The sequence below is a fragment of the Tachysurus vachellii genome, chromosome 10 (assembly GCF_030014155.1).
Source record: "Tachysurus vachellii isolate PV-2020 chromosome 10, HZAU_Pvac_v1, whole genome shotgun sequence".
Lineage (NCBI taxonomy): Eukaryota > Metazoa > Chordata > Actinopteri > Siluriformes > Bagridae > Tachysurus > Tachysurus vachellii.
In genome coordinates, this window is record NC_083469.1 from 12,724,695 (window position 1) to 12,749,693 (window position 24,999).

Below are 24,999 nucleotides of genomic sequence, written 5' to 3' on the forward strand. Positions count from 1 at the left end.
GAGAGGAGGAGCAATAATAGCCAATGAATAGCCTTATACCCATAGTTGACAAACGGACATTTCACAACTCTTTCTCTAAACATGTGAACACTAAAGATTCCAGTAAGGACTGTAAGCATAATAAATATTATGAAAACAATACAAAAACTAAAAATACATACAACTTGATTTATAAAATATTATCCAGTTTTCCACATTTCCACCTTATATTATCATACAGTGATGGCATTTTGCAAACAGCCGTATTCAGAGTGACAAAACATCAAGGGCCTTACACAACAGTCTAGGAAAAGCAGTTTGGCAGCACTGGGATTTGAACTCAGGACCTTTCAATAAGCAGGCCTTAGAAAATCCTTTTTGTTTCTGAATGGAAAAAAATACAGACAACACCCAGCTGAATACATAGGTTGAAGCAAAAACGCTTGTTCCAAAAAGAACATAGCTCATGCACTGCTTATACTGTGAGTGTGAAATATGTCAGTTTGTCATAAGGTCAATTCCAGTCACTCTGCATGTGTGTGTGTGTGTGTGCATGTGTGTGTGTGTTAAAAGTTGTGTTAAAGAGAAGTGACAATGTGTCAACAAGAGAGTTCACACTTCGTTATTATAAATAATAAAAGTCTGTGCCATTTCGGTATTTACAAATTATATTGGCAACAGAATGCATTTAAAAACTGGTGTTTACATATCTGACATGGCCTTGTTGATAAAAAAAAAAAGTGGTTTTCAAAAGAGACTCTTGTACTGAGACTCCCAGTCTCTGGGAAAACTGTGCTAAGGGGAAACAGCAATGTGTCAACACTACAACCATCTAGAAGTAAAGTGAGAAACAGAAGTGTTTGTGTCAGGGAACAGACTTTTTATACTCTTGCAGAATAATGTTTTTCTGCCATGTTTACTGTATCTCTGAATGTTTAAACAGTCCCACAGTTTTGATGATGATGTTATATATAATAATGGAGAGAAAAATCTAACTTGATAATTGTCATATTAATTATTTTAAAGCTTCTGTTATGCCCAGTCAGACATTTTGCCTCCAACCCTGAATTCAGTATCTGTATCTATTTGTCTTTTTTTCACATAATCATTACATTACTTTGAAATTCTTATGTCACATATTCCAGCTTGTTAGGAAGTTTGTTTTACAGCACAGAGTCTGATTCAGCAACCCTGAAGATACTGTAGGGTTACATGCCTTGCTCAAAGGACTAACAGCAGCATCTTGGCAATGCTAGGACTTAAACCCCTGACCTTCTGAGCAAGATCCCAGAGTCTTGAATTTTTGGTTTATCTGGTAAAGTTATTGGCACCGCAGAATATTAATAACCTGTCAATATGTCTGACAGACTAGCCCACTGGGTAAAAAAGTGACTGCACGGTAATACTCAAATGCAGATCAAGAAGCACTACAAGGAGTATTACGTCCAGACAATTGAGAAGTGGCTACATGGCACTCACCACCTATGGCAGATTGTTCAGGCCTCTTGCTTCATCATGCCCCATCACACCCCATGTGCAGGTTAAGTGATTCTCACCCTTAATAGAGAGCAGTATGAGTGTTTCTCCTCCTGAGTGGATGACAGTATTGACACCTGGAGCAATTATCATCCTCAACAAAGAACAATATCACAATATCAATATTTATTTTTTTTGTCAACTAATCCACTATAAAGCCAATTCATGCCTGTAACTAAACTGTGGAGGATGTGCTATGAACCCTGATGATGGCTTTTATAGACCTTACTAATTCAGAAGGAAACTGACCGTTTGGTTCAAAAACATAAGGATTTAGACCAGAAGGTTATGCATGTAACCATGGTTCTGTGACTAAGTTGAGGGACATCAGACAACAGGGACTTTAGAGCCACTGACCGTAGCTGATTTTTATTGCACTATTTGTATATAAGAGGGGATATAACTATAAGGTTTTGGTGACTATAAGAAGAAATGATATTTACATGCATTAAAACTAAACCAGCTAAAAGTTTTACATTTAGAAAAGTTGAGGATAAGTTCATTTATTATTTGTATCTTTAGCATCACAGAAACCAACAAAACATTTATTAACATAAAGCGGGTGCCACAAGAACAGTTGGAAAAAATTTAAGTCTACCAGTGGCTTTTAAACAGGTTCTGGTAGTTTACAGTTTACAAAATACAGATAAACGTCTAGTTCTTAAAACGAAAAAGTGTGGAACATGCACATTTAGTAACTAAGGCATAGCAGGCATCATTATATTATCTCAGCAGGCGGATGATGCTGAGATGCCAAATTTGAGCCCAGCAGGCAGCTGAATGAACAAAGCCTTGGGGGAATTACAGAAGGAACAGTGTCTGTGCTCTCTTGTTTATTAAGATACATTTACAAAAATAGTTTTTCTTTTGTATGAACATTGAAAGAATACAATACAGCATGCAATAATTACATATATTTCAATTTGTGCATTTCATCACTTTTGATAGATAGATAGATATATAATTTTTTTTTGTAAAATACTTATTTACATGTATTTTGTTGCTATTAAGATTTCTATATATTCCATAAAGTTGTTTTATAAGTGGTAGGTGTGGCAGAAGCACCGTTTGATCTTTCTAAGCAATGATGCAGGTGGAAACCCACATTTACTTGTTTACTTGGTTGGTTTAATGTCCTATTCAAGTATCCACCAGTGGAAGAAATATTCAGATGGCTGGCTGAAGGTACAACTTCTGTATTCTTGTGTATTTCTGTATTGTTTTTTCGGTTAGTCTTGCTTCAGAAGCACACTGAATTCCTAAAGGTTATTGGTTTTTTTTTTCACCAAAAATAGTGAAATAAACCAGGAATAAACATAAACCAAAAATAGTGAAATATTTTAACAGACTACCACTGAGGCTCACCCGTGTCCTACTATCATCACCTTGGTCAAAAATTGCATTCTCAGTGTAGACCTTTTTTAATTCTAACAATAAATCACAATATCTACTCCATGTTTCTTATTTAAGATTTAAAGTCAGGTAGATTAACAGGTAGCACAGCCTTCAGTTCTATTTACACTGAATAGGGAATCCCACAGAAAGCATAACACCGCCCCTTAATTAGAATACAGAAACGCATTCGTAGCTCATTGGCTGAATTTTCTCCCTTCGGGTGAGTTGAGAGCCAAATGTGGGAAGAATGTTGCCAAGTGCACGCTTTTCACTTGTAATTGCGATAAATTAGAGAAGCCAGCACGAACTGTTTTTGAATCCTTCTCTTAAATCCATTTCTAAGCTTTGTTTGGACTGATCCCATAATAGCATTATAACAATATTTAAGACCGCTGTGAAATTTTAAATAATTATTAGTTTTAATGCAGCTTATAAGATTTGGTCAGGGGTATCTGGCAACCACAGAGGCACTTGCACTTAAACTGAAGAGCGCAACTAAGGACATCATGTAAATGACATCTGGACAACAATTTAAACCTTGTCATCGAACCCTAGATAAGGACATGGGACGTGATTTTTTGCTCTTCTTGGCGCCGTTGGTCTGCTGTGTCTGTGAGGCTGGTAATGCGAGTTGCATATTTGATGTGTGTTTGTGTGTGTGTGTGTGTGTGTGTAAGAGAGAGAGTTTGTAAAATATACTTGAAAAATATCTGATATGATATTGTATGGATTTCAGAAGGTCTTAACCTTTGAGTTTAATCTTTTCAACTGAATAGAAAGTTTCTTGACGTTTGTGTAATGTCTGACTGTTTTCACATCTTGACTGTTTTCACATCTTGAGCTCTACCTTTTCCTTCTGTCCAGCTATTTACCATAATCCTAGTTATATTTTTTCTGTATATATATATTTTAGCATTCTACATTCTCCATGTCAAACTGTCAGTCAGTTTCATATATCCTGTTAAATGCTTATTTACTTGCACAATTGTTTAGATGCCAGTTTTTAAAAGCTCCTATTTATCTTTTGCAGATGACTGGACCCATGCACATGCTGAGGACAAGCTCTTTAAAAAACTCTTCAGTACCTACAATAAGTGGTCCAGACCTGTGCGGAATATTACTGATGTAGTAATTGTCAAGTTTGGGCTCTCAATTGCTCAGCTGATTGATGTGGTATGTCTTTGCCCCAACACGTTTACAAACAGAATCAATTCAATCAATCTAATGTTGCTTACATTTAGTAGATTGGTGGTGTGAAAGATTTGGATAAAGTGACATCACATTATTGTCTCTGTTTCTATGCCATTGTTTAAATTCAGTTACTCAGATTCTGTTGTTTCCTGGCAGGATGAGAAAAATCAGATGATGACCACAAATGTATGGCTCAAGCAGGTGGTACACCTCATATTTGACTTTTCTTCATATTTTTTAGACAAACTACAAATGTAATATGTGATGGAAAGCATTGTTATAATAAAAAAAAAAGTACTTCGTTTTAAAAATTATTGATTTGAGAGATCATTAATGAGATGCTTTATGTACATCAGATGACATACATTTTATATATGGATTACATTAGTTTGAAAGTTAACTGTTTATTTATCTGCAGGAATGGAATGACTATAAACTGCGTTGGAAGCCTTCAGATTACGACAACGTAACATCCATCAGGGTGCCATCAGAGCTGATATGGGTACCAGATATTGTCCTGTATAATAAGTGAGTTTCATTAGCTCTTCAAATGTGCTGTGAAAATAAATAACAATGTAATTATGAAAATATTTTAAGATAATATGTATTATATATGTATGTAGTTACATGATTTCCAAAAGGAATTATAAAAATAAGTTCTATCATAGTTGTAGTTGGACCTTGAAATATATAGTTTTATATCAACACTCATATGTCTTTTCCCCCTCTGTAACAGTAGTGTGTGAAATTAAACAGACAAGCCATGGAATAACACTTTTGTAGTTATTAAAGCAACTAATGAAACATTTAATGACATGCCTATTTCCGGAACTGTGGACTTTATCTGTGAAGCAGATCTGCTCTCTTATTAAAAATAGAATTAATGTCCCATTACATCAGATACCAGAAGCAACGTCTGCTGCAACACAGCACATATTGTTTAGAGTACTATCTAATTAGAACAAGATAGAAGAGAGCAGCACAAATACATGTAAAAACCATGAAACATTTATTTACATTTGTGTTGAGGAGCTTTAGATTTTAATTGTGAAATGTGAATTACATTTTATTTTTGCATATCTATTTATCATTGTCAGTAAATTAAATGTATTTTGCCGTTATTTTATGTCTGTACTTTTGAGGGTCAATAAACCGGATTCTGATTCTTGTTAGAATTCGAAGAATTCTTATTCTCTACATGCAAATATGAACAAAGCTTGTCACTACCTAATAGCTATTGATGTTGATTTTTCTCACATAGTGCAGATGGTGAGTTTGCTGTGACTCACATGACCAAAGCCCACCTGTTTTACACTGGGGAAGTGCGTTGGGTGCCTCCAGCTATCTATAAGAGCTCATGCAGCATTGATGTCACGTTCTTTCCCTTTGATCAGCAAAACTGCAAAATGAAGTTTGGCTCTTGGACATATGACAAAGCCAAAATTGATCTGGAGCGCATCGAGAAAACTGTGGACCTGAAGGATTACTGGGAAAGTGGGGAATGGGCTATTGTGAATGCTGTGGGTACATACAACACCAAAAAATATGACTGTTGTCATGAAATCTACCCAGACATCACATATTTCTTCATTATCCGTCGTCTTCCTCTTTTTTACACCATAAACCTCATCATCCCCTGCCTGCTCATCTCCTGCCTGACAGTGCTGGTCTTCTACTTGCCCTCAGATTGTGGGGAGAAGATCACACTGTGTATATCTGTCCTGCTTTCTTTGACTGTCTTCCTCTTGCTCATCACTGAGATAATACCTTCCACGTCTCTGGTCATCCCACTCATTGGAGAGTACCTGCTTTTCACCATGATTTTTGTAACTCTGTCCATCGTCATCACTGTATTTGTACTGAACGTGCACCACCGCTCTCCCAGTACTCACAAGATGCCACGCTGGGTTCAGTCTGTATTCTTGGGCTTCATCCCCCATATTCTCTTTATGAAGCGTCCAGAGCCTGGGCAGACATGCCGTCAGCAACAAGAAAAGAGACATGCTCAGAGTAAGTGCTCTAAACTCAGCACCTCAAAAAGCTGGCTGCAGCAGGAGACAGATGTGGATGTAGGTGTACATTGGGATAAGGAGAGCAATGCAGCCACCTGTTTGTTCTCTCCTGCTAAATCTTTAAAATTGTCTGACTCTGAGACCTCACTGAGAAAGTGTGACCTGCAACAGCAAGGACAAAGGATAACCCTCCTTCAACAACCTGTCAACCTGAGCCATCTGGAGTCTGAGCTGAGATTACCGTACTCCCCAGGCCTACTACAGGCCTTAGAGGGAGTGCAATACATTGCTGATTACTTGCGTGCTGAGGACACAGATTTCTCTGTGAGTACATTTTGAATGTTCACCCCGTAATGTTTTTAAATGAGCTGTAGGTTGCAGTGAAACTTCTTAATAAAATACAATGGAAACTTTTGCTTCCCTAAATAATAAAACACTTTCTGCACAAATCAGGTAATTTACAGGGTAGGTTCTGGGTGTGGGTGCATGGGATGCCCCTACTTGCCAGATGAAGAAACTAAAAAAAAAATTATAAGAACATTTTACAGATATTCTGTTTCTGTTTTACACTAAAAGGTCAACAACAAAATTAATTGTAAATGAAAAATGTGCATTTGAGCATTTGAACCTTTTCACTTCTTTACTCTTCTGCACTTTTCATGTAGCGTATACTTGTTTATTTGTTATATTATATAGAATCCTCCATATGTTACTGATGTTTCATGAAAAAAATCTGCTGTTTTATAAATAAGATTTAATTAATCTTTAACTTGATCAGTGACATCTTTCATAAGAAAACCTCCACTTCCATAGTCTATGCCTCGCTCAAAGCCTACTTATCATTCATGGCCTTGCACTTCTTACCAAGTGGGAATCCGCTTTGTGGTTTGTGTCCTCTGTCATAGGTCAAGGAGGACTGGAAATATGTAGCAATGGTGATTGACCGCATCTTCCTCTGGATGTTCATCATTGTGTGCCTGCTGGGGACAGTTGGCCTCTTCTTGCCTCCCTGGCTCTCGGGAATGATCTAGCTGCTTGCTATGGGCTTACTGATAATGACATAGGGTCTCTGAGCAATGTTCAACCTGTACAATTGGGCCAAGACCTGCCCTAGAGACAGCTGCATTTTTAAAAGGAGACATTCATTTTTCGTGCTTTAGGCTTTGGATTCAGTTATTGCTTTCACTGTGTTAAAAAGAATTTTAACAACCTGACATTGCAGACCTTTTCAGTACTGAGGATATTTGGGTGCAATGTCAGCGATGTAATGAGTAGGTCTGCGTATATCGGTTCATTCAGGTATTACCTGAGGTCACATTCAATTGTTGTAATAGTTTAGATCCTCTCATGCGTGACTTTCCCCATCACTCCTGTGCGAACAGCACTCCTCACCTCTCATTGTATGAGCTGACATTTCCTCATATAATAATGTTTCCAAGCTCTCTTACTTCCACAGACAGAAAGAACAACCTTCAGCATAATATGCAAAACTAACCTTTCTAAAAGACACAAAGTATTATTGACCCTGCCTAGGAGTAATGCAGTTAACATTACACTGAATGTTTAAGGTGTCTTTTTACTCTCAAAAGCAATCACAAGACCAAATCACATCACAAGGCATTCTTCATTTAGTGGACACAGACATTTTAAAGAACCAATGAAAAATGTTTGATATTTCTTGAGTTATATAATTAAATTGCAGTCATGAACAATGTGGAAAACTGATGTTTTTAGTAATGGAATAATTCTATGTTTGAGAATAGAGCAAGTTAGTGCTGTAATTTAATTAAAAACATACTTCCTGTGTGTTTTACTTTATATAACTCAGAATTCTGAATGTGTACCTGTCAAAGAGAATGTAAGAACATTTAATCATTCTGTGAGTAAATCTATTGTACAGTTAAAATACAATAAATATTATCGTGTATTTTTATTTTTAAATGGCACTTTAAGCTGCCACTGTTTGAGTGACTAACGCTCCCCCTGCTGGTGTGTGTTTAGTGACTCTATTTGTAGTGACATTTCTGTAAAAAAAAAAAAAAAAAAAAGATGACGACTGATTTGCAAAATGGCAAACATTTTAAAAATATTAATTGTGTGAGAATCAGAATATATATAACAAAATATTACATTCAAACAGCAAGATTGCAAAATAGAAATTCTACATTTCTAATAATCTGATGTCCTGACAGGTTGGTTAATATTCATGAAAATTAAAACTCCAGACAATGCATCTGTTCTGTTTTATTCGAAACAAAATAAAAAACAATCATTTGAAAAAGATCAGTAGTTTTGAAATGATAATGACTATGAGTAATCTTTAGACGCAATATGAATAAAAAGGTCTTATTGAAATTATTCTTTAACAAAAGCACAGCTTTCATTTTAGTCTGTAACCATATACAAATACGGTAATGCAGTACCACTGGATCATAAAAAGCTATGTTGATAAGGCTGAAATCCTTTGCTTTCTTCTTCTTTTTAGCTTCTAGCAAGGCAATTTAAATAAGGTTATTGAGGAGTCTATAGCTTCTGAGACACCTCTTTGGGAAATGTTTATCCGTCACCAGACTATAGCACATCAGCTAGCTTTAGGTTTGGCAATATTGGCTCGTACACGGGCCTGGTCCACAGCATCCAAAAGATTCTTAGAGTCCACAGCCAATGTGTGAGCTGCTGTTAGCATCTGTTTTTTACACTCGTCCTTTAAAGAGGTGATGGCGTTCTGCTGGGCCATCCGCATTTTACTGATCAGCTCCGCTAGATCTTTATTCAACAACTTCTGAGTGCCTTCAATCTTACACAATAAGACAGAAAAGTGTATATTTCAGTGATATTTATAAGTCTATGAATAATCTAACCAGATTTCTAAAACATCAATGCTTCAATTCCATGTTTTATGTTACCTCAGTCCTGACTGAGTCATGCAGGCTTGGTAAGACCTCATCCACACTACGGATTAGGTTACGTAAAGTCAGTCCCACATCCTGAAAAAAGGATATTGCTTAAATAATATTCGGACACGTCTTTCAACCTTATTTCAATGCAATATTCTTAACTTTCAGTGACAATGTATAATGGCAATGTAGTGACAATGTATAATGCCAATGTAGTGACAATGTATAATGGCAATGTAGTGACAATGTATAATGGCAATGTAGTGACAATGTATAATGGCTGCTCTTGTTACTGCTAAAAGTCAATACTTGAATTCATGCTAATGACTAACTGACCTACCTTCACAACACCAACATACTCAGCAGGTGGAAGTGTGTTAACATCATTCTTGAGTTTCATCACCATTTTGACCATTTCCATCACACTGCCATAGACCGTATCCTCAGAGCGGTCCAGTTCTGCTGTGGGAGCTGTCTGTTAGTGACAAGAAACATCAGCATAAATGCAAGTGACAACATGAGTGGATGAGTGAGTTTGGAAATCCCATGACAGTATCTATATACCAACAACCTACACAACAAGCCTGCACAACCTAGTAGTAAGGTTTATAATGCCACATAAACAGTAAACACTTCAGAATAACGTCAAGAAGCAGATTTCTGGCCTCTGACTGATAAAACTGATGCTCTGATTTAATTGTTGCATGCTGCTTGTTTGGAAAGATACAAAGCACAGGTTCAAAGAGCTACACAGATGATGATGCTGTCATCTTTGCTAGCTGGATTAACAGTGTGATTACCTGCACGGCCCGTCTGGGAGGCTTTTCCGGGGGACTTTGAAACTGATCTGTGAGATAGAGAGATTGTGTTGTAATCCCCATTAAAACAACAGATTTTTTTTGTAAACAGAACAGTATCTAATGGATGAAATGGAAAACTCTTTTTACTGCTAGAACACAGGTAAATAAATCTATATTACACTAAAATTTAAATGGAACCATGCCCCCATAGAACATAAAAGGCAACTGTTCACTTACCATAGCCTGTCTCTGTTTCTGGTGTCTGAAAAAATATTTATAACAAACAAAAAAAATACAAGACAATGGACATTAAAAGAAACAATGCTTTTCATAAGAAATTAAATTTGAAAAGGTTTTATATAAATGAGCAATGGTTTAACAAAGTTGATAAGACATTACCATTTGTTTTTGTGCATCATCGTGGACTACTGGATCCTAAAAGGAAAGAACACTGGAATTAAACTGCTAAAATCAGAACATGACACGTCTAGCAGGTTTGTAAAAAGAATGCCACTAGCCTACTCCTGAAGCTGCAGAAGCCACATTTAACAAAGCATATCTTCATTATTTCCTATAGCGCATAGACCAATCAGTATAAGGACTCATGATGTCATATACTGTACAGGAACTTCCTATGTTTCAATACTTCTTCTTTCGGCTTTTCCCTTCAGGGGTCGCCACAGCGAATCATCTCTCTCCACCTATCCCTATCTTCTGCATCCTCAACACTTGCACCTACTAGCTTCATATCCTCATTAATTACATCCATATACCTCCTCTTTGGCCTTCCTCTTTGCCTCCTGCCTCTTTGCCTCCTGTCTATGTCCAACATTCTCCTACCAATATACTCACTCTCCCTCCTCGGAACATGTCCATCTGGCCTCCCTAACTTTGTCCCACAAACGTCCAAAATGAGCTGTCCCTCTGATGTACTCGTTCCTAATCCTGTCCAATCTTGTCACTCCCAAAGAGAACCAACATCTTCAGCTCAGCTACCTCTAGCTCTGACTCCTGTCTCTTCTTCTATGTTTCAATACTGATGGTGATCATTTTTAAAGCAATTATGAAAACAATGCAGTCATATAGTTTTTTTTAACTTACCAGCAGTTTCTCCTTTTTTTCAAGCCATTGGCTGTCTGCCTGCATCTCATGTTTCTGCCTCCGAAGAGTCTCCTCCATATGCTGCTTGTCCAACTCCCACAGTCGTTGAGTATCCTCTACACTAGATGGCTCAAATCCAAAGCCCCGTTCCTTGTAAAAGTAAAAAAATGCAGACATGTAAGGTAGGATCTTAAAAGCAGAGAATGTGAGTCATTCCACCTGAGGCATGCATTAAAGGTGGCACAATCATGCGCATTTGGTGATGCTGGCAACCTCCAGAACAAAAGCATAAAGGAATCGGCTTAAAAAGGATATTTCGCCCTAAAAAGCATCACTTCAACTTTCCAATATGAAGTGGCTATATCTCATTTGTGACAGGTTTGTGTGTATAGTCCGTGAATTCACACTTAGGCTTTGGAAACATGACTCTTACCCCCATGCTGCAGCACCACGGGGACATAGGCAGGGTCATTGTGCTGTTGCACATGTGTGTTGATCGGAAGCCTGGCGGGCGTGCAAGCGCAGGTAAACTAGCACACAGATAGTCAGGGAACTGGAAAGTTTGCGGCAAAAGAATGAACATACATATGCAAACAAACATACCAAACCACATGTCCCACACATTTAGAGGGCTTTCTGACTGTGGTATTTAAAGAAGCACACAACGCTTTTGATACAGGCAAGCACACACATTAACACACACACACACACACACAAATACACACACAAATACACATACACACATACACACATACACACACACACACACACACACACACAGCTTTAAAATGGCTAGTTCTCTGGTATTCATGCTGATTTTTTCTTTTTAAGAAATGCAGTTTTCACACACAAAACCCAACATACACCACACACACATACACACACCACACACACATACAAACACCACAAATACACACCCAGCTACACTGAAAGCTTGAAGCACAAATGCAATAGCATGAAGTTAAAATAAAAGGAATTGCTGAAGAATAACTTGTAGCTGTAATAACAAAATATCTCCCAAACAATCTACATTTCTGCTCACAAAGGGATGCATTTTAATTTCTAAATACTAAAGTATTGTCAAGCAGTGACAAATAGAAGATTGTATACCTGCGTGTGTAGACTTGGGTTAATAGTGTTAAAGTCTGTGGTTCTCTGTCTTGATGGCTATTACAAATAAGAGAGCACAGAGAAAAACAAACAGTTCAGTCTTTTTCTCTGAAGTGGTCTGTGAACCGAAACATCTGAATGCCGTACACAGAAAAATCTTAAACATTTAATTTGGTGTGCAGCTAAAGTTTGGATATAAACAAACTTGTGTAAATCCTGACCTAACTTAAGTCACCATCTGATCTCCTTGACTGTATTTTTCATAACAATTTCTGAATTTTGACAAAGAATGCTGCTTTCTGAGGTGCCTACATCTGTCTGATTTCTGATAAAGAAACATACACTTATTGATCACTGTCCTATGACACATATGAGACAGCATTGGCAGCAAGGTATTGAGGCAGTAGTCTTCTGTTTTGAATACTGAATAGAACTAAAAAAGATACGATAAATGAGAAAGACACCTTAGGTGGAGCCTCAGCACTGGACATCCTTAAGAGACGTGTTCTGTTCCTTTGCTCATCTGCTGACTGCTCCTGTTCCATCTTGTAAACATCACTACCAAACACAAAGAAAATCTTAGGCTTATCTTGTACGTTTTCTCATGCAAGTCTACAGCCATCATGTCAGCAAGACATACTTGAGTTTACAGACGAGCTCAGTGAAAGATGGTCTCTCTTTGGGGTCGTAGGCCCAGCAGCATGTCATGAGAGAGTAAAGGGCAGGAGGGCACAGTTCAGGTTTGGGCAGCCGCGTGCCCTGTTCCAGCAGTATGATGACATCTTTGTTCTCCAGCCAGAAAAAAGGCTGCTGACCCCAACTCATGATCTCCCACACACACACAGCTGAAAGCCAACGTAGCATACTGATAAGTGCTATTAAAGAGAGGTTAAGCACTACATGATGTCATATAAAACACTGCATATTCATATATTTCATTTCCCATAGTTTATAGAAAAGGCTGCAGATGGTCATAATGAAACCTCCAGTGTTCAGAGCATGCTGAGTAATGTATCAGCTCCAACATGCTTATGTTTGGAGTTTTTCCAAAAAAATTGTATATAGAAATTAGCAATTTAAATGATTTGACTAAAGTAGGCAATGTATCTCTGCTTACCAAACATCCAGACATCACTAGCTGAAGTAAATCGCCTGAAATTAATAGACTCAGGAGCCATCCATTTGATAGGCATTCGACTCACAGAGGCTTAAATAAGAGAAATAATATTTAAGGTTTAGTGGTTTAGTGTAAAATTAACTCAAAATGCTCCACAAATCCAAGCAGTTCAAATGATTGCAGAGATGGCAGTTAAATTTCACATACCTTTGTAGTACTCTTCTTCCTCTATATATCTTGATAAGCCAAAATCACCCAGCTTCACGCAATCTGGTTTAGCAACCAGAATGTTTCTTACAGCAATGTCTCTAAAACCACAGACATATATGTGTTTATAGGCCTATAATAGGATTTTTTTGCACATTAAAAAAACCACAGTGCACAAGAGTCTAAATATTGCCTGTGTACACAGTCTGAAAACTTGTAAATGGAAAGTACCCACTATATCTTACCTCTTTCACTTAAACGTCTTAAGATTAAGAGGAAATCACGTGACAGATGTGTGATTACAACACACATGTTATGCTCATTAAAGTTACTGAAAAATTCTAACTATGTGTGAGAGCTAATTTGTAAGAGTATAAATACACAATAATAAACTATATTCACGACACGAACAGAAAAACCAATTCAGAAACCAAATCAAATGGCTATGCTTATCTTACAGGGTTGAAGTATCCCAAATTTGACCTTTTTGCCAAATTTGACATTTTTCTGGACTCTGTGTATACTACGGACAATTTTCCAGAGATGCCAATCAACCTACCATGCATGTCTTTTGGACCGGGGGAGGAAACCGGAGTATCCGGAGGAAACCCCCGAGGCACGGGGAGAACATGCAAACTCCACACACACAAGGCGGAGGTGGGAATCGAACCCCCAACCCTGGAGTTGTGAGGCAAACGTGCAGAACGTTCAGAAATAGAATCAGTAGATAAACAAACTAACAAGACTCTGTGAGTTCATGCAGAACTGTTTTTTTTTTTTTTTTGGTTTTTTTTTTTTGGTTTTTTTTGGGGTTGGTGATTTGAAAACTCTGCATCTGAGCAATGTGGCTCAGCTGCACATATGTTGTTAGAGTTAAAGTCATCTTCATGCCATTAAATACATTAATATTGCATCAGAAATCCAGAGGGTCTTAGAATGTATATACCTCCTCCTTTAAACAGTGTATCAGTTGAGTCCATACCTGTGTACCATATTCATACCCTCCAGGTAAGCCAAAGCTTTGCAGACCTGCAGGCTGTAAAGGATGAGTTTTACATTGGAGAGTTTGTGCTGGTTCTCGAGCAGGTAATTTCCTAGCTAAAGGAAATGCGTTTTGAAAAGGTAGGGTTAGGAACAAATACCTAAATGAGTCATGAGCATAAGTCTAAATGAGTCACAAGCAAGAATTTATTTCTCAACAGATGCCACGTAGTAGTTTCAAGGAAAGATTAGACATAAGTAATTTTTTTTTTTTTCATTATTAGCTGTCTCTCTCACCTCTCCATACTGGTAAAGCTCCATTACAATCCACACTGGGTCTTCCTCAATGATTCCAATCAGTCTCACAATATAAGGGTGATCAAGTTTCTTCATGATCACTGTCATAAAACATAAGGTATCACTGATTGGTTCATCAAATGTAACATTCCTATTATGTGACACATTATTTTTAAATGAAAAAGCCTTTACCAGCTTCGCTCATAAACTTTTCTTTGACATCAGCTGAACAGTCCTTGCATGTCTTCACTGCAACACTCACCCTCTCCCCTGTCTGCATTACAATCGTATAATTATTTATTTAAGTACAGCCTGGTCATACTGCATTCAAGTACATTGATGCTTAAAGCCAGACGTGAATGTATTCTGAAGTAGCATTAACACTTTAATCACCCTGGTGCTGTCAGCTTGTCCAGACTAGATTTCTCACTTTTATAACTACATGTCTTAAAAAACCAGTAAAATGGTGTATGATGGGTTTTTTTATTTTGTACTTATACACGCATTTTAAATGTATTTATATCTAGATGTTAAGCTTGGCCTTAAAGTGAACATTCCACACAGAAAATGCTGTTTAAAAAATATAATTCATCACATTATTGTTTAATAGCATCTTAATTTGGAGCTGAAGTAAGAGTAAAATGCTCACTTGCTAGACATGAAATATTCTGTAATCAGTTTTTAGATTTAGATACAGAGATTTCACTAGGCACCACACCATATGATGGTTTAGCTACTTGCTGCAATGTCATATACATTTTGAGAGGTAATTCTTTGGAAGGTAATTTGAAGTTGAAGAGAGTTAATTAGAGAGAAAATTAACTTGTTTTCGGTGGCTAGAAAAAAGGTAGTAATGCAGTAAAACATTACCACTCAATTAAATGCATTTTTCTGAATTAAAAAATCCAAAGTGTTAAATTCATGCTCAACATCTGCAATGAGTCACTATAAAATGGTCTGCTTTTATTGCTAAAACATTCTAGACATTTTGAACTGTAGTTTTACCTGAACAGACAAATACACAACAATCAAACAGCATGTTTGCAACTTCTATTGTGAAATAATACACTTGTACACCTGGAATGGAAAGCACTGGCACTCTGAACATTTTAATCTGTTTTTAATCATAATTATTTGAGTGTATCACAAAACTAAACTTGCTGTGATGAAATGTTTATTGAAACTTTAAATAAATGTGTAATGTACTGATTTTAAATCAAGAGCATGAACTACTCACCTTGCTTTTGTAAACCCCTTCATTAACCTCCCCAAAGAAACCTTCACCCAGAATCCGCCCGACAACAATGCTGTCTCTAGAAATCCTATGCTTGTCCACTAAAGAACAAGGAGGACTTCATTGGGTCTAATATCAGCAAAGCCATAGTAAATATTAGCAGGATATGAAGGATTGTCCAACATAGCACATACCTGTTTCAGGCTTATGATCGGGGATCTCTACATATATATCCGAGTCTGTAAAAGTTATAAAACAGTGCTCATCATTCTTTTATAAATACTCAAAACATTCTTGAAAATGTCACCAAAATTAAAGAAACTATTGACATACTCATGCTTTTTCTGTGGGGTGAGATATCTCCCTTTCTTTGACTGAAAATAAACAATAAATCATTTATATGACATAAACCTTGCACACTGAGAATTATAAATGATGTGTATATACAGATGCACTACCCACCTATGAGGAATAAGTGGTAGGGAAAGTCTAGCTTCTTTTTCTGGGAAATAATATGTTAACATTTATTTTACATGATAACTAACAAAATCCAATGTTTTAGATAATTTGAGATGAGATAACAGCCTGTTCAGTTTCTACAGCTGATAAATCAACCATAAAATAGTGACTCTCTCACTCACCTCTTTTAGGTCTCACAATCAAAGATGTGTCTTTTCCACTTCCTAAACGACAATAACCATCTATCAGGTCAGCCATGTTCTCAGCAACTGCTAATGAGACCGTGTTGATGGACAAAGGCTGTAGGTTTAACATAATTAATCTGACATTAATAAAAAAGCTTTAGGTCCAAATTTTTCCTGATCAAGCCTGCTTCTTGATAACATTAAAACCAAATCCTTAAAAATACAGTGTGTATAAACTGAATTTTTTTAAACACATCCAAGCATTTAGTTTACAGACACAGCTTGATACGCAATGATAATGAATCTTACCTGGTTAGCTCCCTGAATTTCTATATACAACAGAGCCTTTCCATCATTTTGAGAGGAACATTTGATCTTTTGAATTTGTCTGAAATCAGCTAAGCAGATGGGCTATGGAAAGGTATTAAAAAATAGAATTAAGGTATCACTCAATGGAAAAATACAATGCACTCGTAATAACAAAGTTAAATGATAAAGATCACATTTATTGCACAGGCAGAGAAAATTTCATTGGATAAAAACACAAAGTGCTTTGTGAATGGTCAGAGATGAATAAATTAAAATGAATGCTTTGCACTAAACCAACAGAAATGAAAAACATAATCCATACCGTAGAATTTTTGTCAGTGCGTTGGCAAATGCCTTTAGAACTGATAACAAGGTCTACAGCTAAACTCCATCCTTGCTGCACACATGAAACAAAAGCATTAAAAACATCTAGTACAATGGCTTGTGGCCAGTTGTGCAAACTGACATGTGGGAAATGATTACTGTAAGAAAAAAGTATGAAATGGCAATCCTGTAGTAATATCATACTAATATTAGACTGATCTAAATTTAGACAAACATTTAATAAAATGTAGTTGTAAAATCAATGTGAATAGTTTTAAGGACATGGCATTATTAGCAGAATGGTCTGAGATTGATGAACAAAACACTTCACAATAGCTGTTATTTAAAATAAAGGATCTGTGAATAGGTTTAAAAAAGCAGTAATAAAGAGGTCTCACCACTAGCTCACAAGGAAAAACTTCCTCATCAAAGCTGGAAAACAGTGAGAAAGTCTCAAAGAACTTCATAATGCATTGTTCCTCCTTTAGAGACGAATACTGCTGGAATGTTTGCTGGATCAGTTTCCTGAGTTGCTTGGGCTGTCACTCAAAAGAAGGCATAAATTAGTGACTAATCAATAAAAACTGAGAATGAGAATAATTAACCTCAGAACAACAAAAGTACACTTCACCTTCATACTGTTGATCAGTTCCTGTGGAAAGAACAAGTCAAGGCCTACTTCTTTCCTAAGAAAAAAGGCACATGTTGAATGCAATTCATTCCTTTGCACTTTTTCATTGCTGTGTTTTATGAGCAGTCATACTGTACAAACTTTGACTGAAGCATGAGGTGTCAAGTACTTTCAGGTCTAACTTACTCTAGCAGGTCAAAATTGGATTTTTTTTCCAAGCCGTTGGAATTCATATCTTTGTAAAATCTCCTGTTGGGTGACATAGAATGGGAATGATTTTTTTTTAATCGTGAACTTTCCAAATATAAAAAGTGAAATAGAACAGAAGACAAAATTAAACATTAGGCATATTGCACAATGTTTTGCACAATGTTGGTACCTGATCTCCAAACACCCCAATTGTAAAGCCATGCCATCACTGACTTTACTGGCACAGTGCTGCATGTAGTCACTACGGACCTGTGGGATTTAAAAAAATAATAATAATAATAATAAAAATCTTTTGTTATAAATATAAATATATATTGGTGCAAAGTTATTTTCAACACTGCACACACAGGATTTTTTAATTTCCCACTCTAACCTGCTGGTAAAAATACAGCATGGTGGTTTTATCTTCCTTCAGCTTCTCCATGAAATCAGAGGGGATGTACCGGATTCTCAAGTCATATCTGATTGTTTTAAAGAGAAACAATAAGTTAAGAAAACAGTTTTTTGCATTGCAGCAGAACTTTTAGAGGTTTGGAGCACATACCTCCACTCTGCCTGCACATGCTGCTGCTCATACTTCTTCTCTACCTCATTCACTGTCAAGTTTGGATGGAGCCAGTGTACTTCATCTGATTTGAGGTGTTTAAGCCGCAAGCCATAGCATCCAGTGAACTTAATGTTTGGACCAAGCCGTCCACTTTCTAAGATACTCTGAATAATGGCCTGCAATGAACCAATACCACTGAAATCAATAATTAGCATAATACATACCTGTCAGAATCCTTTATTAAGCCTATCATAGTTGGAATTCAACAATGCCCAAAAATGATTTAGAATTAATGTTAATTCCATACCAAAGTTACTCTTTGGCAAACATACTGAAGTTGCTATGCAATAATACCACACAGTGTCAGTAAAAAATAAATGTATGAAAATGTGTAAACAGCATAAATGGTGCAGGAAATGATTCTCCTTTTAAATCAACATGAGTTTATATTTCATATCAATAACATCAGAACTGCCCATTACAGTACTTGATGATCATTTGTAAATAATAAGATTCAAATTGTAAGACTTATAAAGAATAAGATTTAGTTTGTACAATCATTTGCAAAAGAAAAACTCACACCCACCTTAATTTCCCAGGAACTGTCACATTTTACAAGTTTAAAGTTCTTTCCCAGATTAAAACTGTTGCTAATGAAGCACACTTTGAGGATCTTCACAGTGCCTGCATTGTCACTGAGGCTTTCAGTGCGTTCTTTACAATTCTGCTGTGGCTCACCAGATGCTGGTCTCCAGGACAGTGTACTGCTGTCTCCAGACATCTCCACATAGGTTGTCATAAGAGGGGCCTTTTCATCTCAACATAAAATCTGTAGTACAGAGGTAACAAGAGGCTTTAACTGTGAAGAGCTGTACTGTACACAGCTTTGAAAAGATCAAGGGGGTGGTATTTTTCATTTTAAAAAATATCAGAACACATACTGTAAAGATGCAAAACTTGTATAATAGATGGAAGCCATGTGGGGAAATAAGTATTTGTACATTTTATTTTTTGTTATATACAATATTTCCAGTATATATATACAATATATAATGCTAAGCTTTCAGTTTGAACTTAGAAATATTAAAATCTGTAATGATATATTTTTTAAATGACATTGGTAGCCTATTTTCACACAACAAATTACCAGCATTAGTAACAAGTAATTATATTTTTGCAGCATTGTGGATTGGTGTAGCCTATTACTCTTGGCAAACTGTTTTCAATACCCCAAAGTTACAATTATTCCCTTTAAAATCCCCTTAACAAATATTCCCAAGTATCCTAAGTTTATTACAGGATTGTAATCCTGCAACTCTTTTCGTGTGACTACTTAGCGTTTTCGCTTATTATTGAACCAATTGTACTAATAGGAAAATTTTATGTATGTACTCTTTGTTATAGCTTTGTAGCTTTTTGCATTTGAGTGTTGTTTAATTTTGTTCTCTATTAAAACTTCAGGAAGAAACTTCACCTTGAGTGCTATTTTCTGCACCAAGTCTTCCCAAAGAGAGGCATGGCACCATATTTGGTGAAGAAAATATTTGCAGCATTTATACCTAGAAATTGATTTTGACCAACAATAACATCAAAACCACTGACAGGAGAATAACACTGATTATCCCATTACAATGGCAATGTAATGACAAACAGTGGGATATGTAAGACAAGTGAAAAGTCAGTTCTCAAAGTTTAAGGATCTGAGCCACTTTGACACAGGGCAAATTGTGATGGCTAGACAATGGGTCAGAGCATCTCCAAATTGGCAGTTGGCCTCTTACAGCAGGATACTGCTCCTTGACACATTGCAAACATGGTTCAGAAATGGTTTGAGAAACATGACAAATAGATCAAAGTGTTGATTTGGCCACCCCAGTTCTAGCATCTGGGCGATGTGCTGGACAAAAAGATCGTTGAAGGCAATTTACAGGACTTAATGGATCTGGTGATAATGTCCTGGTGTCAGATACCACAGCACACCTTCAGAGGTCTTGTGGAGTCCTTGTCTCGATGGGTCAGAACTGTTTTGGAAGTACAAAGGAGACCTTGTAGGCAGGTGGTTTTAATGTTAAGGCTGATCTGTGTATTTGTTTATGCTTGTGTGAATTTATGTATGATTATTTGTGAAATTGAAGTGGACTTGAGTTTTATGAAATAATAAAAAGGTTTCTGAACACATTTCTCATCAATGTATATTTCTTTCAAATACAATGACAATAGGAAGTGAAACTTTTTTCACATGGGATTACATTTGTGTTAAGAAACATCAATAAGTATCAGGTAAAGATTATTTATGGCTGTCTATTTTCATATCTAATTGCTTTTTCTGCAACTAGACAAAACAAACCAAGCTAAAAGAACTATTTGAACAAACAACTACAGTATCTCACTGTAGTTTCGAAATGCAGAGCTGGTTTCCTGTTCATTTCAGTTAGACTTGTGGCACTACATGTCAGAAAAAAAAACAGCACAATAGGCAAAATCTTAAAGTACAGTATTGATAAACAACAAAAAGGCAGCTAAGCAGATCTCGGATTAAACTGCAATGTGTGTAACTCTGATGTCTTATCTTGTAACAATATATGTTACATAAATATATGTATAACAAATATTAGGCCATTAAGCATTTTTGGTCTAGGAATTCACTGCAAGCCAGACTTGCCTTATCCCAGGAAAGGACGGACTGACACGTTGAACTATAGACTCACACACTGATGTCCTTTAAGATTTCTCTGTTACGTTATGGTATTTTCCTCATGTACAGAAACTGAAAACAAGTTGCAACCCTTTACAGTCATATCCATCCTGCCAGATGGAGCAATTAGATAAGATAAGATAAGATAAGATAAGATAAGATAAGATAAGATGTACCTTTATTCGTCCCACAATGGGGAAATTTCTCTGTTACAGCAAAATATATAAAAAGAATAGGGACATAATATAATATACAGTATATACAAGTACAATTCGGTACTGAGATTTAAGACTGGTGTGGTACACAAGACATACAGAGTGGGCACCTAAGTGGTGCCACTTCCAGTAAGGTCTCTTGTTAATGTGGCCTTTGATGTCTAAGACATACAGTGTGGTTGCAGTGCACACAGTAGAAATTTTTACAGGGCTGTCAAGTGTCACGCATTGAGAGTGACAGTCACGCATTTGGGTCTTTTGTCACGCTCTCCCGCCACACATTGTATTTGTCAAGCAGAACAACTTACTATTTATCATATATTTAATATGCTGCAGCACCCAAAATGTATCTCTCCGCACCGCTGTCTGTATGGAACAGGAATCAAGCGCATCTCCCCTGGAGTTCTTAGTCGAGCCTGACACTTATCAGCCAATCAGAAAATAGCACTATTGTATACTGTATGGGTAAGATTTAACGCAACAACCAATGAAAAAAACATTCATTAGAGAACAAAACCTCAACACGAAACAGCTTGTCTCTGGACGGGACATTGTCCTCAATCATGACCCTAAAAATGTCTGGGCTTGAGCCGAACTGTTTTAAATGGGAGCAACATTACAAATGATAAAGGAGTCCAAAAAGGCAACAAACACTTACAATAAACAACACCAGTCAAAATCTCTCTCTCTCTCGATCTCTCTCTCTCTCTCTCTCTTTCTCTCTCTCTCTCTCACACACACACACACACACACACACACAAACAAACACACATACACACACACATTAATAAATGGAAATTGAACAAATACTTCGTATTTGGATAAAATTTGGTCAGTGATCCTGGTGATACACATTTATTTGATTTTTTTTGGGTGGTGTCGGGGGGTGGGGGGGTGGGGTGTTCTGGGGGTTGGAAATGTCACTCTTGCCTGTCTTCAAAACTTGAGAGCACTGTTTTTGTGTATTTATGTCACATGGTTTTTGACTAAGCACACCACATATAATATTCATGTTCTTCATCATCATCTAAACAGCACATGATCTATGTTTTATATAGATATCAGTCACTCGTTTACTTAAGTGTGTTTATGTATTTTTACATGTATTTTTAAAATAGGAGATGTACACAGTCTCAGACAAAATGGTACTTTTAATAGTAACCTACATTCCCAAAAGAGAAATTATGTGCATTTATAACTTTTAAACCTCGTTCTTGTTTCCTGAATCAACTGTTCATCCCTGCTTCAGAGACCTTATTGGCCTTGGCTAGCATAGTTAATTAGAGTTTCCTGCAAATCTATCTTATTGTGCATCGGAACAATTTCATAAAATCATTTATATACATTACACTTACATTTAAACTCAAACCTAAACAAACATACAAAGAGCAGTTCATTTCGAGTTGAAAGGCATTTATACCCTAAATACACAGTAACCCAAAACACAATTTGAAGTATCTTAGTAGTAGTAGTAGTAGTAGTAGTCCAACACCTATAGTTAAATGAAGCAAACGTTTTGTGTAATTGATCTAAATCACAATTACACATTGTTCTATGTGGTTTGTAATGGTTTATTTATTTTAAATTAAAGTTATCAGTTGCCCAAAGAGATTGATAAAGGCTGCTTAATTACAGAAATTGGGTGTTTTTGAGGGGGAGCTGTAAAAGCTAAGTAGGTCATAATTGCATATTAAAAACTGTAGAGCAGATGTAGAGCATTATTAGTTTCATTTCAAACAGCTTTGAGTTTTAGTTTATATACTTTGAGTTTTTGGTTTATAGACTTAATCTATAGAGGCTCTTAGTGACACGTAGGTCACGTGCGTTAGTCAGCTCAACTCTCTTTATAGCATCATTTGTTTTACCTCTAAAAAACAAAACAAAAACAGAACTATTCGTGTTAAACCAAACTAGATCATAAGAACAAGTTAAGAAAAGAGTACATGAGATCCTGTCACATAACGTCCTGTGTATTTACGCGGAGTAAGACAGGTTGAACCTTATCTAAACAATTAACGGTAAAGTTAATTTACCAAACACACACACACACACACACACACACACACACACACAAAGTGAATGACTGACTGACCTGTTCAGTGCTGATTTGAAGACATTTCTTCTTCTTGTTCTTTTTTAAACTTGTAAACTTGCCACACAAAGTGTAGGTTGGTGCCAACTTCTACTATTGCTCAGGACAAGCTGTTATACTAGGTGCTACAGCACTAAACAGTATGAAAGATATCTACACCATCATACTATTAGACACCATACTATGTAGAGCGACAGTATACTGCTGTGAACACAAGACAGAAGCCACACCCGCGGTTTCTTTATAAACTTCCTTATTTCAGTGCAGTGCAGTTTCTGCCTCTGCAGCTGCACTTTACTTCACTGAGTGTTCGTAGTTAGAGATGCCGCCTATACTTGCCTTGTGGTATGTATTATTCATTGTGATTAACAGTTTAGCCTGGCTATCAAGTCTATTAGCCTCCTTTAATCCCTTTTATACTAAATTACTGGGCTTTCACCTTGGTTCCTCTGGCAGTGAATCAAAATGGTTGGCTTGGCACAAGTGTATAATGTCAGAAAGATGTAAAATGACAGTCAGGTAACTTCCTAATAGCAAACCAAATCAAAATGAAAGCACCAGTAGCCTGATAAACATGTTTTAGTCTTAACACTATTATATACTTGTTGTGTATATATGTACTGTGCAATAATTGTGTTGGTGCAAGGAATGAGTTTTGATATTTTTACTTGGTTTATATGAAAAACTGTTTACAAAAAAGGCTACAATGCCACCATGTGGAGTGATGATGGGTTGCATATTGATGATCAAATCCCCTTTCCAAACAAAATTATAAAAGGTAACTTTTTTTTTAAGTAACTTCATGTGTAAAAGTCTTTTTTTACACGTGGATAACTGCAGTTTTATATATTTGAACCAAACCTGTACAGTTTATAAAATGAAAATGATTTATATGGAAATGTGTACATATTGTTATGGAGGCTACTTTTGGTCACTGTGCATCTGTTATGTATTGAAATTTGGGAGTTTTTTTGCCAGTTGAGACTGAATAAGTTCACTTTCCCTGATTAAATCCAAGTGCCATTATAAGCAAGTCACCAGCTTTTAGACTGAAGTTTAAGTAACATGATAAACACTAACAAAATGAAAAAATTGTGTCTCCTAATAAGGATAAAAAAGGAAGCCACATGGAGTCTTAAGAGCGAAGTGCTGCTAAGAAACTACAAAATATTCTGCAACCAAATGACCATCTCAAGCACATTCTGTTCCTTTTATTTAGTGTGGCTTAAATTAAATTGGCAAATAAAACACTATCATTGAGCGTAGTACAATATATCAGGGAGTATAGTGCTGTTTTAGACTGTCCATCTTGAGCAATACCAACTAACTAAATTACTAAACACCCGAATGAGGGAATCTAATAAAATTATATATAAATCGTACTATTCTATTATTTTGACACAAAATGCTACAAAGGCTAAATTTGCGTTGTGATTATTTTTTTTAAATATATAATGTGTGTGCGTGTGTGTGTG

General features: G+C 36.4%; 2 protein-coding genes across 3 annotated transcripts; one reads left to right on the top strand and one right to left on the bottom strand.

Moving 5' to 3' along the window:
• The first annotated feature begins 3,400 nt into the window (after positions 1 to 3,400).
• chrna2a (cholinergic receptor, nicotinic, alpha 2a (neuronal)) lies at positions 3,401 to 8,217 on the top strand. Its single transcript, XM_060879522.1, has 6 exons — positions 3,401 to 3,531; positions 3,941 to 4,083; positions 4,258 to 4,302; positions 4,520 to 4,629; positions 5,363 to 6,437; positions 7,019 to 8,217. Exons 1-6 carry the CDS (start codon positions 3,423 to 3,425, stop codon positions 7,142 to 7,144), a joined length of 1,608 nt encoding a protein of 535 aa, XP_060735505.1. The 5' UTR covers positions 3,401 to 3,422; the 3' UTR covers positions 7,145 to 8,217.
• Positions 8,218 to 8,342: 125 nt separating this feature from the next.
• ptk2ba (protein tyrosine kinase 2 beta, a) lies at positions 8,343 to 23,715 on the bottom strand. Of its 2 annotated transcripts, XM_060879518.1 has the most exons (31): positions 23,525 to 23,715; positions 19,109 to 19,351; positions 18,520 to 18,698; positions 18,349 to 18,436; positions 18,145 to 18,224; positions 17,952 to 18,014; positions 17,766 to 17,820; positions 17,533 to 17,673; positions 17,133 to 17,207; positions 16,811 to 16,912; positions 16,499 to 16,616; positions 16,320 to 16,359; positions 16,191 to 16,231; positions 16,052 to 16,096; positions 15,861 to 15,958; positions 14,816 to 14,897; positions 14,624 to 14,724; positions 14,328 to 14,443; positions 13,346 to 13,446; positions 13,139 to 13,228; positions 12,662 to 12,866; positions 12,486 to 12,579; positions 12,022 to 12,078; positions 11,345 to 11,464; positions 10,912 to 11,061; positions 10,210 to 10,245; positions 10,048 to 10,072; positions 9,811 to 9,857; positions 9,351 to 9,485; positions 9,020 to 9,100; positions 8,343 to 8,910 (listed from the first exon to the last, which is right to left on the bottom strand). In XM_060879518.1, exons 2-31 carry the CDS (start codon positions 19,319 to 19,321, stop codon positions 8,695 to 8,697), a joined length of 2,994 nt encoding a protein of 997 aa, XP_060735501.1. In that variant the 5' UTR covers positions 19,322 to 19,351; positions 23,525 to 23,715; the 3' UTR covers positions 8,343 to 8,694. The 2 variants fall into 2 exon arrangements, with proteins under 2 accessions (XP_060735501.1, XP_060735502.1); XM_060879519.1 differs by lacking the exon at positions 11,345 to 11,464 and having other exon boundaries at positions 23,525 to 23,713.
• Between the last annotated feature and the right edge of the window lie 1,284 nt (positions 23,716 to 24,999).